Source organism: Pelophylax lessonae (assembly GCF_965119305.1).
Source record: "Pelophylax lessonae genome assembly, chromosome: 7".
Lineage (NCBI taxonomy): Eukaryota > Metazoa > Chordata > Amphibia > Anura > Ranidae > Pelophylax > Pelophylax lessonae.
In genome coordinates, this window is record NC_138774.1 from 154,962,523 (window position 1) to 154,982,495 (window position 19,973).

At 43.4% G+C, this 19,973-nt stretch overlaps 1 protein-coding gene across 1 annotated transcript in view; it reads left to right on the forward strand.

Annotated features, from left to right (window-relative positions):
• The first annotated feature begins 1,902 nt into the window (after positions 1-1,902).
• The window catches only part of LOC309560790 (uncharacterized protein), a 332,027-nt gene continuing 313,956 nt past the window's right edge, over positions 1,903-19,973 (forward strand). The window contains exons 1-3 of the mRNA XM_082264455.1: positions 1,903-1,994; positions 2,097-2,229; positions 2,310-2,364. Of these exons, the coding sequence (XP_082120581.1) occupies positions 2,219-2,229; positions 2,310-2,364 (66 nt within the window). The 5' untranslated portion in view covers positions 1,903-1,994; positions 2,097-2,218. The remainder of the gene's footprint in view (positions 1,995-2,096; positions 2,230-2,309; positions 2,365-19,973) is intronic.

Below are 19,973 nucleotides of genomic sequence, written 5' to 3' on the forward strand. Positions count from 1 at the left end.
AGGATCAGGAGTGATACATCCTAATCATGGTAGGAAAGGGGACATATATAAAACACAAGACAAGTCATAATCATTGCAAGGATCCCTAGTGACAAATAGGATCAGGAGTGATACGTCCTAATCATGGTAGGAAAGGGAACATATATAAAACACAAGACAAGTCATTATCATTGCAAGGATCCCTAGTGACAAATAGGATCAGGAGTGATACGTCCTAATCATGGTAGGAAAGGGGACATATATAAAACACAAGACAAGTCATGATCATTGCAAGGCTCCCTAGTGACAAAGAGATGCAGGATCAAGAGTGATAAATCCTTATCATGGTAGGAAAGGGAACATATATAATACACAAGACAAGTCATGATCATTGCAAGGCTCCCTAATGACAAACAGACAGGATCAGGAGTGGGACATATATTATATAAAGCACAGTGCAAGCCCTGATTATTGCAAGGATCTCTTCTAATAACCAAGATAGTGATGCAGGATCAGGAGTGATACATCCTAATCATGGTAGGAAAGGGGACATATATAAAACACAAGACAAGTCATGATCATTGCAAGGATCCCTAGAGACAAACAGATACAGGTTTAGGAGTGACACATCCTAATCATGGTAGGAAAGGGGACATATATAAAACATAAGACAAGTCATTATCATTGCAAGGATCCCTATAGTGACAAACAGATACAGGATCAGGAGTGACACATCCTAATCATGGTAGGAAAGGGGACATATATAAAACATAAGACAAGTCATTATCATTGCAAGGATCCCTATAGTGACAAACAGATACAGGATCAGGAGTGATACATCCTAATGATGGTAGGAAAGGGGACATATATAAAACACAAGACAAGTCATTATCATTGCAAGGATCCCTATAGTGACAAACAGATACAGGATCAGGAGTGACACATCCTAATCATGGTAGGAAAGGGGACATATATAAAACAAAAGACAAGTCATGATCATTAAAAGGATCCCTAATGAAAAACTAATACAGGATCAGGAGTTATACATTCTAATCATGGTAGGAAATGGGACATATATAAAACACAAGACAAGTCATGAATGATCATTAAAAGGATCCCTACTAATAACCAAGATAGTGATAGAGGATCAGGAGTGATACATCCGACCCTTTATCATGCTAGGAAAGTAGAAATGTATTATATAAAACAGTAATGATCATTGCAAGAATCCCTAATAATAAACAAGATAGAGGATCAGGACAGGAGTGATACATCCTGATCATGCTAGGAAAGGAGACATATATTATACAAAACACAAGACAAGTCATGATCATTTCAAAAGAAAGTGATAGAAGATCAGGAGTGATACATTCTTATCATGGTAGGAAAGGGGACATATATATTTAAAAAAACAAAAAACAAAACAAATCATGATCATTACAAGGATCCCTACTGACTGATACAGGATCAGGAGTGATACATACTTAAGTAGTGCTAATTTATGTTAGGAGTGATGCATCCTTATCATGTTAGGAAATAAAATATATATTATATAAAACACAACAAAAGTCATGATCATTGCAAGGATTCATAATGCAAAACAGAAATATATAGGATCAGAAGTGATGCATCCTTATTATCATGTTAGGAAAGGGGACAAATATATATATTTTAAAACACAAACAAGTCATGATTATTGTAAGAATCCCTATTGACAAGAATAAATGATTAAACTCTGCAGGACAATGATGATCAGTTATAAATAATCACCCCTGAAGAATCATATACACATGTATTGACTGACAGATACATTTCTGTTACATTAATATTATATGTGAAAATATTGGAAAGTGATGTGAGCATCAAGTCCCAGCACAGTGCACTCTGCTCAGCCACAGAGGGCCAGTGATTGACAGGCGGTGGCCACGCCCCCTCTCCTCCATGCCTAGTCTGTGCAGGCTGTGCAGTCCATGGAAGGATAGGTCCTCCAGGATCGGGCAGGGAAGTGTATGCAGGTAGTCGCAGCACTCCGACCTCCAGCAGTTTCTTCCTCTCCCCTCCTAGATCTTTCCCCCCTGGCTGCAGTCTAACGAGCTGTCCCCTTTTCTTTGTTCCAGCTGGTCCCGGGGACACCCCTCCTGAACTTTGTTCGCCGATCTCCGAGTGGAAGCCTTCAATGAGCCAGCGGCGCAGACCACTGTGACTTCAGAGGATCGAAGGGGGGACGCATTGCACGAAGATGATCACACGGTAAATTGGCAGGGTCATGGGGCTGATCGGTGAATTCCCGGTGAATAAAGTGTAACTTTTGGATTGTCTGTGCCTTCTAGGCTGTCTCTGCTGATTCTTCTCGCTGTCTGCTTCGCTGCCGACCTGGTACAAGCGGTAAGTGCAGGGAGGTGGATGCAGATCTGTTTGGAAAATACGTTTTCTTTCTTTTCCTAAATCGATCAAGGACTTTTTCCTTTATTATTGATTAACGGTTTCTTCTTGATCACTTTTGTATAGTAAAGTGTATTCATGCATGTCAAAGTAGTTTCCTATATATCCTTTTTAATTATAATTAGTATTAAAAAAATGGTATGGTAAATATATAGGTGATGACATTTGTGTTCTACATATTCTATAGTGATCATTATATCATGTGTAATATATATACTATATATAATGCCTAAACCTTCAGAGTGAATTGGTCAGCAATGAGAATACTTTCTCTTGCATCCAATATTATATATAACATCTGAAGCTTACTTTATGCATCTACTTGCCTGTTAATAATAACCAAATACACATGTATACCGCTCTTGCTACTCTAAGGTTACATTCTGCATGATTGCAACAATGAAATAGTTGATATAAAGGTTTAATGCCATTAAAAGAGGGCTACCTGTATTACATAATCGCAGTATAGGCTTCTTTGGAACAAGCTGATGTAGTTACATGATATAGGATTCATGAACAAGAAAATAATATACATACTGTACTATGTAAATAACTGAATGTCAGATCATGCTATGTATGTAACTTTAGGATGTCACTTTTGTATCATAGTATTTATTTATTTAAATGTTGTTAATGCAACATTGCTAATTTACAATGTTATTAAGTTGTAATACAGAGAGCAGCACAGTGCAAAGATCTTGGTCTAGTAGTGACAGCACTGGAGGAGTCGGGGCTTCCTAAATATTGACCTTGGGTCAAAGCTGTGCTCTTGAAATATAGATGTGGGCAAACCAAACACAGTGCGATGTATGCCTGACATCATTTGTTAATCTAGGTTACTTTGATAGAAATATTACACGAGAAACTGCTTTCTAAGGCAAGCAAATGTACACTCGTCTTCAGGGCATACATTTTCTTGTGTTTCCACTTACTAGCTTTGTGCAGGATAATCACAACTGTTACCAAACAGTTATTATGAATGCTGACATGTATATTATCTTTTTATTAATAATTCCGCTTGAGACTTTGGGGTTGGTTTACTAAAAGCATATAAACTGTTTGCTTTGAAAGGAAAGTTGCACTTTGCAAGGGTATTTTCCCCAGAGTTTAGGCTGACTTCCATCATCTAAGCACAAGCAAGTTAAGATGCTGGGTTTTTTTTTTTTCCTCGAACCTGATTGGGTATTCTTTTGTTGGGGCAAATTACCTTGCAAAGTGTAATCTCCTTGTAAAGTGAACAGCTTATTTGCCTTAGTAAAACAGCCCCTATAGGTCTAAAATGGAATATACGGTATATTTGTGTGTGTGTGCGTGTGTGTGTGTGCGCGTGTGTGCGCGTGTGTGTGTGCGTGTGTGTGTGTGTGCGTGTGTGTGTGCGTGTGTGTGTGTGTGTGTGCGTGTGTGCGTGTGCGTGTGTGTGTGTGTGTAATAGACAACGTGGTTTTTCAGTCTTTGATATGTGCTAGTGGAACATTTATGGACTTTGCAGTTTTCATCATCAGTAATAGTTTAATCCCAGAATATTTTTTATTTTTTTTTTCAAGCCTTAATTTAAGTCAAGCTTCAGGGCTGGCTTCACACTAATGCACTTTAAATTTGCAAGGAACCGTTTTACAAGTCTTTGACACAGGTATAGAGGATATGTCCCATATTAAGATCCATATAAAAGCCATGTATGGTGCTATACTCATGTTTTTTACATGCAGTTCTATTTATCTTTATGGCAGATAGCCTTTTTTTAAAATGCAAAAAAAACAAATTGCTGCTTGAACTAGATGAAAATCCAGAGAATATGTATTGTGCCATTTTCGATAAAGACACAGGTCATCACATCATGCATGGCGAGTGCATTTTCTGACACAGGTCATCACATCATGCATGGTGTGTGCATTTTCTGACACAGGTCATCACATCATGCATGGCGAGTGCATTTTCTGACACAGGTCATCACATCATGCATGACGAGTGCATTTTCTGACACAGGTCATACACATCATGCATGGCGAGTGCATTTTCTGACACAGGTCATACACATCATGCCTGGGCGAGTGCATTTTCTGACATAGGTCATACACATCATGCATGGCGAGTGCATTTTCTGACACAGGTCATCACATTATGCATGGTGAGTGCATTTTCTGACATAGGTCATACACATCATGCATGGCGAGTGCATTTTCTGACACAGGTCATCACATCATGCATGGCGAGTTCATTTTCTGACACAGGTCATATACATCATGCCTGGGCGAGTGCATTTTCTGACATAGGTCATACACATCATGCATGGCGAGTGCATTTTCTGACACAGGTCATACACATCATGCATGGCGAGTGCATTTTCTGACATAGGTCATACACATCATGCATGGCGAGTGCATTTTCTGTCACAGGTCATCACATCATGCATGGCGAGTGCATTTTCTGACACAGGTCATACACATCATGCATGGCGAGTGCATTTTCTGACACAGGTCATCACATCATGCATGGCGAGTGCATTTTCTGACACAGGTCATACACATCATGCATGGCGAGTGCATTTTCTGACACAGGTCATCACATCATGCATGGCGAGTGCATTTTCTGACACAGGTCATCACATCATGCATGGCGAGTGCATTTTCTGACACAGGTCATCACATCATGCATGGCGAGTGCATTTTCTGACACAGGTCATAAGCATCATGCATGGCGAGTGCATTTTCTGACACAGGTCATCACATCATGCATGGCGAGTGCATTATCTGACACAGGTCATACACATCATGCCTGGGCGAGTGCATTTTCTGACATAGGTCATACACATCATGCATGGCGAGTGCATTTTCTGACACAGGTCATACACATCATGCATGGCGAGTGCATTTTCTGTCACAGGTCATCACATCATGCATGGCGAGTGCATTTTCTGACACAGGTCATACACATCATGCATGGCGAGTGCATTTTCTGACACAGGTCATACACATCATGCATGGCGAGTGCATTTTCTGACACAGGTCAAACACATCATGCATGGCCAGTGCATTTTCTGACACAGGTCATAAGCATCATGCATGGCGAGTGCATTTTCTTAAAGCAGAACTACATTGCATCGGAGCACCACAAACCAAAATGCTATCACATTTATAATATTTAAAGCAAACTCCCCTATCCATCCATGTCTTCAGGCTGAGAAATTACTTTAAAAAACAACCCTCTACCCTTTTTCACTATAGGCATCTTGAGTCTGGGGAGATGATTCATGTAGTACTTCCTGGAATCCACCTGCCCTTTGCTCAGGCACGCAGGCAGGTGGATGTGCTTAGCTCAGAAAACTCCTCCCCTCCTGAAGACTCCTGGGATGTATGACATCATTTGCCTAGGCCTGGAAACCAGGAAGTAACTACAGAAATGTAAAAAAGTACAAGTAAATATGATACACTTTCCTATCTATTTACAAATGCTAGAGGCATAAAGATTAAAAAAATATAATATATAATAATAATAGTGTTCAGTGAGAGATTGAAATGCAGAATTTAAAGCAGCCCTGTCAGTCGCCTGAAAAAAAAAAAAAAGTCAGTTCCCTGAAACAGAAGAGCTATTTTACTCACCTCTACAAAAGCCCATGTCTCCTACCTTCACTCTATTCAACTCTGCAGCATTGGACACTTGTTGGAATGTTGAATACGGCGGTCCCCTGCTGTGTGCTCTGGTTCTAACCTCTATCCCCTATGTCACTATGGGATTTATTTACTACAGCTGGAGAGTGCAAAATTAGGCTCACTTCATAGAAACCATTCAGCTTTCAGTTTTTCTTTTGCCAAAGCCTGAAGTGATTGTAAAGTCCCGTTTTTTTCTATTAAAATAACAAACATGCTATACTTACCTGCTCTGTGCAGTGGTTTGGATCATCCTCTTCTCTGGTCCCTAGCTGGAGCTCCTAGCCCCTCCTTGCTGTTGAGTGCCCCCGCAGCAAACAGCTTGCTAAAGGGGCACCCAAGCCGAGCCGAAGCTCCATGTATCCTTTCAGACACAGAGTCGCGACCCAGCCCTGCCCCTCATTGGCTAACCGACTTTGATTGACAGCAGCAGCCAATGGTGCCACTGCTGTGCCTCAGCCAATCAGGAGGGAGAGTCCCAGACAGCCTAGGCACTCGTTGACATTGCTGGATAAAGATGGGGCTCAGGTAAGTATTAGGGGGGCTGAGGGGGGATACCGCACACAGAAGGTTTCTTATCTTAATGCATAAAATGGATTAGGATTAGAAAAAAAAAAAAACTTCTGCCTTTACAACCCCTTTAATAGGAGAAGCTGAGGTTAGAAGCTGTCTATGCAGAAGTGAGCCTAATTTTGCACTCTACAGCTTTAGTAAATAAACCCCTATAGGACACATTAATGACATTCTCCACCCACCCCTGCTGTAAGGGTTAAATGCTCATTAATTATATGGGTAGAGGAATAAGCTATAACATGTACCTTAATCTTCACTTGGCATGCTTGCAGCATGCTGTGTGACTGGTCCCTAAACCTTTGTCTCTTTTGCGCTCCGTCCAGCAGACATCATCTCTAAAGCTGGCTATCGAAGATTTTTTTTTTTTTTTTTTCGTTCAATCAGCAGGCTGAAAGAAAAGAACAAACAAATTCCTCCATCCACACGAACAAGGTAGATGGAGGAATCCCCCCCCCCCCCCCCCACTGGTACATTATATTCTGACATTGGGACTCTGCTGTCCGAATACACCGATCAGTGGACAAAAGTTTTCCAGCATTCCCGTCTAACAATTCAATTCTGTTAAACAGGAACAGCCATATGTGGATTGAAATTTGGCTGGTCCCTGCTGAACTGACCAAATTTCAATTCATCTATAGCCAGCTTTACAATTAAGAATCAAGAAGTCCTGCATTTTATATATGGGCAATGGGAGCTTGCACTGCAGACTAGCACATTATGAAATACTTACCTTAGAATGAAGCCCTCTAGTGCAACAGTGTCACTGCTAAGAGGACTCCCATCTTCACCTGGTCTCCATCCGGGTCTGAGAACTCGAGTCGTCTGAATGGCCAAGCCCCTATGATGTCATCCTGCGCATACACTTGAGTTACGGACCACGGTACGGGCCTCCTAAGGGACAGCACTGGTATGTTGTCCCTTCAGAGCTTATGTGCCAGTGACATCACCGGCTGCATGCAGTGTGAATATCTCCTAAACAGTGCAAGTTTAGCAGTTTAGCTGTACCTACAGGTAAGCCTTATTATAGGCTCACCTGTCGGTACAAGTGAAAAGTAAGAGTTTACTTCCACTTTAAGGAATAATGTATTACAGCTTGGTCCTCTACCTCTAGACCTAATAAGCAGTTAACCCATGCAGTGGGGGGGGGGGGGGGGACCCATTGCAAGGGTATTTTTTATTAAATCCCAGAGCTCAACTTTATTATTAGATAACAGCTTTGACAAACTAGCTTTGTTGTCTATCACCTAGGACATTAAAGTGTTCCTAAAGAATAATTTTTTTTGGTTAAAATGAAAAAGATGTTTTACTCAGCTGCTCTGTGCAACAATATTGGACAGAAAGGTCCCTTTCCTCCTCTTCTCCAAGTCCCATGTCTGCATTGTCTGCTCCTCTCTCCTCCGGGTGCCTCTTTAACAAACCAGTTTCTAAGGTGGCACCTATGCATGTGCACTCCCATGCTGGGCTGTGTGCATCCATAGACACATACACAGAATTGGTAAGCTATTCCCTGGCCCTCTTCACAGAAGTTTGAGTTGAGGAGCCTATGGCTTCTGCTGTGCTCAGCGCCTCCTGTGAGACCAGAGAGTAAGGGGAGCGATGCTGCAGCCAAGACAGCGCTGGAGCGGTGACAAGAGCCAGGTTTATGTTTAGGGAGGAGGTGCATTCATGCAAAAAATGTTTTGACTTCAGAACAACTTTGAAGGTACTGATAGATAAGAGATGGCAGTAGCTAGTCTGTCACACAATCATATGTTAGAATAATGTTTATCTAAAAATGTATACTTGTAGTGGATGAGCCGGTACCAGCTTAATACTAGGAGTACTCAAAAAATCCTACATGTGCATTTGATTCCTGCCATAACATCTGTTGGCCAGCTTCTGTCCTCACAGGTTGAAAAGTGACATTAGATTGTCTGCCATCTACATTGTACATTAGGCATCTTATGTCAATGGGCACTATCCACCTATACAGTCTTAAAAGCACAAGCAAAACTACTATCATGAGCATCAGGGAAAAGATCCGTACTCCTTGTCCACGTATATATGTCATGAGATATTTATGTATGTATGACTGATAATCACCTTAAATGTACTGGATACTACAAACCTATTATTTATTTGGCTACTTTAAAGTGGCTATATTTGATGTTGACCTCAGCTTATGGTGATGGTAATGACTCTGCATTTCCATTTTAGAAAGTATTTGGCTTTAAAATGTTTTAAGGTTTAGAACATTAGGCAAGAACAATGCTGTGAGATAGTGAAGGAATAGCATAGCTATTGGTGAGGATTCCCTAAGTCTGCATTAAAGTAGAACTAAAAGTTCCCGTATAACAGTGTACACAATTACCAAATTCAGTTACTATGTAATGCATAAGCCTCAGAATCCAAACCAAAAATGTACCTTACCTCCCTTGACTGAACCAAACCCATTTGTGTCTCACATTTGCCCTTTAAGATGCTGCAGCTCACAGTTTTAGCAACAGAGGCTAGGGCGTGGCCAGGCATTGAGTGACAAGCTACAGCAGGGGTGTCAAACTTAATTTCATCGCGGGCCACATCAGCATTATGGTTGCCCTCAAAGGGCCAGTTATATCTGTAAGATTAGATATCCAGAGCACCCCACACCCTTACATGAGATGTCAAGAGCCCCCCCCCCCCACTTTCAGAAGTCAAGAGTCATCCACCCTTCCTTACTTTACAATGCACCCCCTGACCTTGTGCTGCTGCCAGGAAGAAGATGCAGGTGAATCTGGGAGGAAGAAAGTACAGGGTCTGCTGAATGCTGAAACCAGGGGAGGAAGAGAAAAGGTGGTGTTGAGGCTGCACAGAGAGGTGCAGGATCTGAAGGAGGAGTTCTGCCCTCCTCTCTGCTGCAAACTTCTGAGAAGGGGGGGGGGGGTGGTCAAAGACGAGCCTTTCTGCAGCTGCACAGAGAAGCACTGGATCTGGCAAAAGAGTTCTGTCCCCTCTGCTGCCGACTACTGAGACAACGTGGGGGCAGAGACAAGGGGGTTGCTGCAGGAGAGGTGCGAGGGCCACATGAAATGGCCTGGGGGGCCGCATTCAGCCCGCGGGCCTTGTGTTTGACACCTGTGAGCTACAGGCTTGTGAAGTTGTAGCAACAGTGCTACTAGCTTCGTCCCCTACAACCTTTTTACATCCCACTGTAGAGCAAACAGGCATAGCCTACATGAGAGTGGCAACACTGCCCTGAATTCAAGAGCAGTGCAGCATTGTTGCCTCCCCATAAAAAAAGCCACATTAGGTGGACTTCACTGGCAGGAGAACCAGATATTTGTGGGAATTTGCAAAAAGACTAAAGGCTCCTATAGACACATGGCTGCATTTAGGGGGTGGAGCCGGCGCTCCTGAACGAGCCTAGGCACCATCACTTTCAACACTCCTTGGGGCAGAGAGGGAACATTTGTTTCCTTTGAGTGCAGTTTGGGTGATCCAGAGGCTTGTGGCTCCAATAGTTCCAGCAATCAAAGTTTCCCAGGGCTGGGTCCCATCAGTTCAGCGGGGGGGCTGGAGGCAGAGAGAGGACTTACTGTTGTGCGCAGGTGGCGTAATCCTAAGTACCGCGCCGCTCCCAACAATGAAATGAAAGTTCTGGCCTGCACTGGGCTGTCCTCCGCAGAGGGATATAGAGGAGGAAGGAGTTAGCAACCACAGTGTACAGTTCCAATGCTTTTACATGCCTAGAGATCTGGTGGTGTGGTGAAGGCCAACCAAGGCCAAGGCTGCTCTGGACTCATGATACATTCAGTACTTGTACAAGGACATCATGATTCTCTAGATCTCCAGTGCCCAGTTGCAGGATATGTTATAGTGCTATTGTGCCTCTTAAGGTATTTTTTCTGACTGCAGTTCTAGCTAATCTATCCTTTTAACAGAGGAATGTATGATGTTAATAATTGCTAGGTGACAGGAAATCTGTGTTGAGAGAAATATGTCGCCTGCCACTGCTCTACTTTTGAAAATACTGGTTTAAAGCAGAGGGATGGAGTTTTGGGTGAACTTGTGTGAGGGATGGAAAACAACTGAAATGTTCCAGATTTCTGCACCGCAGCTCATCCAGGGACTGCATTCAAGTGTCAACAGGGCACATAAAATACACTAGTTTTCTCTGTGCCTCTTCGTAGACCTCTGTTTTTCTTGTTTTGCAAAATGCAGATCCCAGCACAAGTGTGAATGAGCCTTCAGAGAAAGTGTAATATTCACAAGGGTACCTATAATGCCAGGCTACATATCTCTCTCAGTAAAGGTTTACTTTAAAGTGTCATGATGGGTTTGTTTGTCCACTGTATCAAAGATTAAAAAAAAAAAAATACGACCAGTTTAGACATTTATGTATGCCAGGACTTGGCTCGCAGGTAGAGAGGATTAGCTTCCTGGATAAGTGAACTTAATATTATCCAGCTACAGGTAGAGGGGTTGAAATACTTAATAAACAAAAAACTGTCTAGGCTCCCTTTAGTACTGATGACATGTTTAAAGGCTTAGGCCATCTTGGTCAACCTGAAAATTATAGGGGGCCTGAAATGCAGCCCCAACACTTCAAGAGGGCTGCACAACAGCAGCTGATTTTCATGTGTTGAAGTAGATTAGACAGTACATGGGCTGTAGTGCACCTCAACCCTCGAATATTTTGGCAAAGCTGTATTTTTTACACACACACACTGAATAGAAAGTGGGAGTGAAATAAACCTCATTGTTAGTGGCAGTGGCAGTATTGGTGTCAATGGCCAAAATAATAACACCCATCACTGTTGTAGTGATTGCAGTGGCCACAGTAATAACCCCCACCATTGCTGCCACTGACCTCAATAATAACCTCCAACATTCATGTCAGTGGCCACAATAATAACCACAGTATTGGTGTCAATGACTCCAATATTAAACTCCCAGCAGGGGCTGGAGGGATTCTCCCCTATGCCCAAAATGTACAGTCCACAGCAGAGACTTTATATATATGATATGGCGTTGCCCGAAACGTACACGATATTGGGCAGAGGTTATGCAGACTATTTCTGATCTAGCCCAAGTACCTATACCTCTCACCTCACTGGTGTGTCTGTTGGGTGCGATTGATGCTGAAATTTATCCAAAAGGTATTTATATCATAGTAACCAGATTACTATACCTTGATAGGAAGTTGATTGGCCGATTTTTGTTGGCATCTACTCTGCCTACTAGGGCCCAGTGGGTTGCTAGCCTATGTGAACTCTATCCTTCTTAGGGAACAATTGGCCTATAGCCACCGTAATGCAGTCAAAGAATTCAACCTGGTCTGGCAGAACTGACTAGATAACCCTAGCCTTGCCCCTCCACAGCTAGTGATGGATAGATTGTTACGAATTTAAACACACCAAAAGTCTTAGTGATGTTTGCCTGAGCTTGGGACTTTTCCTATGTTCTTTATATCGACATAGTTAAACTGATATCTTGAGAAAATGTCCATTAACAAGCTCAGGGTGTTTGATTAGTCCTTTTTGTTTTCTCTTTTTGCACAAAAAACTGCATATGTTGTACATGTCCGGTGACTGACTTTTATTTTTCTGTCTATATGTAATACTATGTGCAATACTTGCGTTCTGATTGATCTGTATATCATATTAATGTACTTTACGGTCACTTACAATCCTTGTCAATAAAAAAAAAGAACTCCCTACATTGGTTTCAGCGGCAGCAATGTTAACTCCAAGCTTTACTGTCAGTGGCTGCAGTATCAACCCGTACATTGGTGGTCAGTAACAGTGCATCTTGAAACTTCCTTCATTGGTGGTCAGTAGCAGTGCTGTTAATCTCTCTTAAGCCCCTTCCTGCATTGGTGGTCAGTGGCAGTGCTGTTAACCCCCACCCTTTTTCTCTGATGACCTTCGGCCAGAACTTTAGGCTAAGTTCACATGTAGGCGTTTTGGGGCGTTTTTGGGGAGTTTTTCTGCTCTAGGATCAGCTCAAAAAATGCCCAACAAGACAAATCCTATCCATTTGACGTTTTAAGCAAAATGCCCAACGCTCAAAAAAGTACATGAGCTTCTTTTTGGGCAGATTACAGGCGTTTTTATTTGTTTCCATTGGTTACTAGTCAACCGAAAAACGCCTGCACAAAAATGCCTGTAAAATGCCTGGAAAAAACGCCCATAAAAACACCTGAAAAGACGACTAAAAAACGCCTGTAAATAGCAACGCCAAGATGTGAACGTAGCCTTAGTTCTACTATCAGGCAACAATTAGTACTGGCTTAATTTCAGTGCCAGGCGCAGTGGTGCTAAGAGCGCCCTGCCACTTGGCATCCCACTGCTACACTGCATAGTGGCCAACACATGGTAGGCCACATAGAGAGAGGTGGCAGTCATAATGCAGCCCCATGTTGGGCAACAGGAGTCTAGACAGTCCAGTCCTGGGGTATTGGTATATTTAGTAAAGGTAGATATTTAAGCATTTTTGTTATTCCTAACCCACACATCCCAGCAAAACTGAAAACATACAGTAGCTTTATGTTACAATTTGAGCACAGGCATACGTAGTCCTTAGAAACAGAAAGTAAATAGCTGAAAAGAAAGCTCAAAGCATGCTAGGAATCCAGGAAATTATGGAAATAGATGGATAACAGATCGGCAGCACTAACAACATGAAAGGATATTTTTCAGGTAAAGTGTATGGTACCCCAACATTTCATATTTCTGATTTGTATCTGTTGTAGCATGTACTTGTGTTATACCCTGTGAATATCCTGTTCTCTTTGAATTGCTTCCTCTGTGTGAAAAACCTGGTGATCTTGCCAGTCCCCTGCTTTCATATTTCAGATTGGCCATGCTAGGCATAGAAGCACATCCTCCCAGTGTGATCAGTTTTCTGACTATTTTGGGAGCTTAGCCTGCCTGTCCTCCAGTGGTTAGACTTGTGCTGACACCCTCTGCACAGCTCCTAACTTGGAAGATCAATGTATTACTGTCTCTCTCCCTCTGCTGACACGCCCCCCCCCCCCCTGTACTTTCCACCCCCATCTTTATAAGACCCTTTTGCATATGAGAAAAAAGTTGATGTGATCACTTATAAAGCAAGAAAAAAGGTATTTATAATAAATATATCTATATATATACTGTACAGTATATTCCTATATACAGTGTATATATATATATATATATATGTTTTGTTTTGTATTTCTAGTTTAAACCAAATGCATTGTTTTACAAGCTGAGCTTTCACATATACGTTAAGATAACTTATTAACCTACTGGAATTAAAAATAGGGGGTAGACAATATTCTGGATTTTGGCCAAATAGAATTTGATATAAATAAGTTCAAGAAAAAAGTACAGCTAACTATAGGGTGTTATACGCATGAAATCATACAAACTTGTTGGAACAGCTCTGATTGTTTAAACTGCAGGCAAAGAAGGGAAAATGCAGCCTTTTTTTAAAAAATAATGCCAGTCAACATTAGCCCTTAATATTTTTGTATGATTAGAGTTTCTATTTTTAAAAACAATATCAGGTCTTTCTTGTAAACCAACTGTGGATGACCATACATTTTAGGTACAAATTAGGCAACTGGGATAACTGTCACTGGGTCGGGAAGCAAGATTTGATATTTTCGCATGGGGATACAGAAAGCAAAGATAGGGCTTCTAACATTCCACATGCAGGGCCGGCGCTACCAGTAAGGCAAATTAGGCAGCTGCCTAGGGCGCACTGCCACCTAGGGATGCCCTGTCGCTGGTTTCCAGGCATCCCAAGTCTCCCGCGAGGTGCAGGAGCCTCCCGCATAATGTCTGCAGGCGGCTCACTGACACCCGCAAGCGCAGCCCAATATCCCGGTTGCACTTGTCAGCCGTCAGTGAAGAACTCTGTCAGTGAGAAGAACTGAGCGGTGCCGCTGCTTCCTGTAAAGTTCGGCTCCTCCTGTCACAGTCGGAGTGATATTGCACTCCGCCTGAGACAGGAGGAGCCATGACGCGATTGGCTGAACAGCGCGCCACTGCATTCTGACACCTGCAGCTGTCGTGTCAGTCCCCTGCCTGGAATTCTTCCATGTGCTGATGAAAGGTGGGGATGGGACCAGCATGTGATTGTGGGCAGACATGAAGAACACACAGGTAACCTAAGATAAGGCACCCTGTACCCTTCAAAACCTCTACCTAGGTAACCAAGCCACCTGTTCATGCAATGCCTTCTTCTTCATCATGCCTTGTCTCCTTCTTCATGTCATGCCTCCTTCTTCATGTCTTGTCTCCTTCTTCATCCCATGCGGCATAGCATGAAGGAGGAGACAAGACATGAAGATGAAGGCATGACATGTAGCAGTATGTCCCTCACCAACCCAGCCCCCCCCCACCGCACCAATACTTAGCTGAGTCCTCACACAATTCAGTAGTGTGCCCATTTGTAGCAGCTCTTTCCTCCCTGCCCCCCCTCCATGCACTAACACAGGCCTTGCTGAAGTAGTGGGAGCCATTGACATTGTTGCTGTCAGTCAAATCCTGTCAGATTGCTGTCAGTCTTTGTCTATGGACGCAGGCAGCTTAGCTCATAAACAAGTCTGCAGGTCCATACCCATAGCTAATGGCTTGCTATGGGGGCATACAAAGAAGAGGAGGAGCCTGGAGGAGGAGCTTCGGGGACACTCTGTGTAATACCATAGCACAGAGCAGGTAAGTATGATATTTTTTTTAATATTTTTTTTTATTGTCTTTACAATTACTTTAAGTTCAAGTAATAAAAAGTACAGCTAACTATCAGTTGTTGTATTTAGTGCATGTAAATGGTGAAATCATACCAACTTGTTGGAACAGTTCTTGTAGTTTCTACTTGGCAGTGGCATTCTAAACATATATTAGAAAATAATTATGTTTAATTATAAGAAGCTGGTATTACTTCAACACAGAGGTAATATATTCATGGTAGTCACTTCAGTGCAGGTAAATTGTGTTAGAAGGAAGACAGTAAAAGCATGCATTGGAGGGGGGGGGGGGGGGTTACTAACAGTAGCACACAGAGCAGGAGCACACAGAATCTGATGCTGTTGTGCATAGTAACTAATCAGCTTCTAAGTTTTATTGTCAAAGCTTATTTGAACAAGCTGAAGTTTGAAGATGATTGGTTACTAAAATCCCACCCCATTGTATAATGTATAGCTTATGATGTGTAGGTAACACCAACTGATTATAGTGATGGCAAACATTGGCACCCCAGATGTTTTGGAACTACATTTCCCATGATGCTCAACTACACTGCAGAGTGCATGAGCATCATGGGAAATGTAGTTCCAAAACATCTGGGGTGCCAAAGGTTAGCCATTACTGGACTATGAGGTTTATTTACTAAAGGCACACCCACTTTGCATTACATGTGCACTGCAAGTGCACTTGGAAGTGCAGTCACTGTAGATCTGAGGGGGACATGCAAGGAAAAAAAAAAATCAGCAGAGCTTCCCCTTATTTCAAATCTTCCCCTCAGAAATACAGCGACTGCACTTCCATGTACACTTGCAGTGCACTTTTAGTGCACAGTGATTTGCCTTTAGTAAATCAACCCCAATATTTCCTAAATGCAAAGTATAGGGAAAATACATTAAGTGCTTGTTATCCTGTGGAATCAGAGGCTCTGTTTAACCTGCTTTATAATCAATGTTGTTTCCTGTCAATAGCTGTTTTTGACAATTGAATACACAGGCCTACTATGTGTGATGGTAAGTTCAGCCCTGCTTTTACAGCATGATGACAGCTTAAAAGAGATGTATGTTTTTTTTTTATAAATACAGATGGATGCTGCATCTGTTCCCTGCCGGCTTTAACACTAAAAACCGAGCAATCTAATACTGCCAATCACTTGGTTCTCACGGCTCCGTGAGCAGAGCGTTGCTGACTATCAATCAGCAGCTCTCCACTCTGCCCCTCTCCTCGCTTACTGGAGCTTAGGGCTGTGGAGGGGGTGGGAGTCGCCGGCTCAGGCTCTCAGCGGCTTGCTGAGAGGCTGAGCTTGGTGTTGATCCAGGCATGTGGGTGGATCCCGACTCAATTGTTGTGATCATGCCCCGAGTCTGGACCAGCTCTGTGACGTTAGCCAACAGCAGGCTTTAGGAAGAAGGCAAGATGGCAGCACCTATACCACGTTTCCTTGTTTTGTACTAGTGTATTAGTGCATCCATTAACCACTACATGACACTAATTATGTAAATAAAGTAAGTAAAGAGATGGTATATGTGACAGACGCGGGTATCAGATCCCTGTCCTTCTCACTAACTCGTGACAAAGGACCGGCAAATCTCACACCACGCTGTCACTTATGTAACAATGCCAATCTCAGCTGCACCCTGCACAAAGATTTTCCAGCTTGCGGGACCACAATCTAGGTGCCAGCAGCCTGAGAGCGATTGTCACTGGGCTAATTAAGCAATTAACCCTTTAAATGTCACCACCCCCATTTGGTCAGAGCAGGAGGAAGCATGTAATTCTATCAATACCAATTATGATTTTAGAATAATCGTCTGTAACACACACTGTCACCACAGACAGGTACTGTATGTTCATAGGATTTATTCTATACAGTAGCACTCTTCAAGAGATGGGTTCTTTTTTAGTTTGCATTAATAACTTAGGGACAAGGTAACGCTTTTCAAAATAAGGTTTTAATAATGTAAATGTCAAAGTTGGTGCAAATAAAATATTTACAGGAAAAAGGTGTTTCAAAGAAACAGAGACATAATTCAGCAAAAGAAAAATAAGGTAGAATTGAGGAGGAAGAATACTTGCAGTCAATGTCCTGGGTGTTATCCGAGTTCAGTTGATGAGCTAGGTGTTATCGGTTCTCACACTTGACAGATGCAGTGTTGCCAACCCCCGGGAGGGAAATTTACTGGCAGAACGTCCAAAATTTACGGACGGCACCAATTTTTTACTGGCATTGCAAAAATGTACATAAACAGGCTGTTTTCAGTGCTAAACCGTGCAAATATCAATACTTAAACTATAAACATGTAGATAGTGCTATTAGCAATGTGTTTAGGTTAAACAAAAGTCAAAAACCATTTAAGGGGGAACTCTGATTTAAGTGGGTATTCTGGTGACCAGAAACCGCCTTATATCAGAGTCCACTGCATTCCCCTTTACATCAGAGTTCCCTTTTACATCAGGGTCCGCAGAGTTCCCCCTTCGCACTGTAAGGGGAGAATCCTGCAGACTCTGATGTAAAGGGGAACGCCAGGAACTCTGATGTGGGGGGCAATCTGGTGACCAGAGACCACCTTCCACAGAGTGAATACATTAAGATATGGGGGGAGAGGTTACTAATATAGAGGGATCTTTATATCAGTGCCCCCTTACATCAGTGATCCCCCCATCAGACTGGTCACTGACCTCCTCTCAGGTGCACTGTGCAGGGCTCAGTCAGACGGCTCTGGTCTCCACTCCGCAGGCCCCACACATCTGACTTCTCCCGTGACCCCCATCCCGGCAGCGCTCTCACTCTGACTCCTCTCCAGAGTCCAGACTCCCCTGCAGACATGATAAAAGACAAGAGATGGTTAGAGACTGTGGACATGGTACAGGAGGTGGTCAGAGACTACGGACATGGTACAGGAGGTGGTCAGAGACTACGGACATGGTACAGGAGGTGGTCAGAGACTGCGGACATGGTACAGGAGGTGGTCAGAGACTGCGGACATGGTACAGGAGGTGGTCAGAGACTGCGGACATGGTACAGGAGGTGGTCAGAGACTGCGGACATGGTACAGGAGGTGGTCAGAGACTGCGGACATGGTACAGGAGGTGGTCAGAGACTGCGGACATGGTAAAGGGGGTGGTCAGAGACTGCAGACATGGTAAAGAGGGTGGTCAGAGACTGCGGACATGGTAAAGGGGGTGGTCAGAGACTGCGGACATGGTAAAGGGGGTGGCAGAGACTGCGGACATGGTAAAGGGGGTGGTCACTGGTCAGAGACTGCAGACATATTAAAGGGGGTGGTCAGAGACTGTGTACATAATACAGGAGATGGTCAGAGCCAGCGTGGACATGGAAGTGCCCTCCTCACCCCCTCACAGTAGTTTCTTCCTATGTCCTCCTTCCTATTAGCTCTCCACATCAGTGTCCTCCTCCTAAGTCCCTTTCACCTCTCCATAGCCATATCAGTGACATTACTGCAGAGTGAAGCTGTGACACTGCCTGTGGAGAGGTGAAAGGGGCACAGGAGCAGGACACTGATGTCCTCTGCCCCCTGACTCATCTCTCTACACTACTCCAGTCTGCACTACTACTGCTGGCTGTCGGAGGCTCGGAGCCCCACTCACCAGTCCTCTGCTCTTGTGCTCTGCCTCTGCAATGCTGTCACAGTCTGCTCTGTCCATTCCACCATCCGGGCGTCCAGCATCTTCTAGTTCTAGTCCACTGAGTGACTCTCGGGGCGTCCAGCATCTTCTAGTTCTAGTCCAGTGACTCCACATTGTCACTGGCACCTGGCGCTGGCGGCCGCCGGCGGCGGGAAAACTTAAATGACGGCGGGGGCAGGGGCGGAGGCAGGGGCGGGCGCAGGCGGGGCCGTCACCGTGGCACTTGTCCAAAGAATAGTGCGAGTCTGGCAGTCTGCATCCGAGAGAACTCGGGGATCTCCGGAACTGCGCGCCGCACATGCGCAGTTCTGACCTTGCCGCCGCCGCCGTAGATTTACTGGCACTTTTCTCCTGCTACAGGCATTTACAGGCAGGAGAAAAGTGCCCTGTTTTTACGAGCTGTCCGTAAATCTACGGGCGGTTGGCAACACTGGACAGATGTTCCTGCTTTGATGGTAAAGTGAGAACTCCCCACCTCTTTAGGCATCTCCCTTTTTCGATGGAATCAAGGGGGTGTTGACAGAGGCCCCTGACAAATAAAACGGAGGGTTCATGGGCTGTCCTGCGGTTTATGACAATATCAGGTCCCTCCTTTACACACAGTTTTATACCACTATTCATATCTTCCAATATGTACCGGTTGCATTCTTGAAACTGATTATTGTTCAGCATTGAATTTTGCATCCAGGGATACTAAGCACAGTGTAGCTCAGATAAACTTGTCACCCAGGGAATATCTGCCAGCTATCTTCCCTTCTATATGTGCTAGTGTAGTCATGTATGATCTTATTTCTTTCAGTACAACATTTCTCATTCAAATATATACTTAATATTAACGTGTTATGTTCCTGTCTGAGTTTATGAATTGTGTGTGAATTTAAGTTTTGAATTGGGCAGAGCTCTCTGATTGCCTTTTACGATCTGGGTATCCTTAATGGATTTGGTCATAATTTTACGATATGCCTGGACAGCAGAAACAGACATCCTGCCAGGAGTCAAT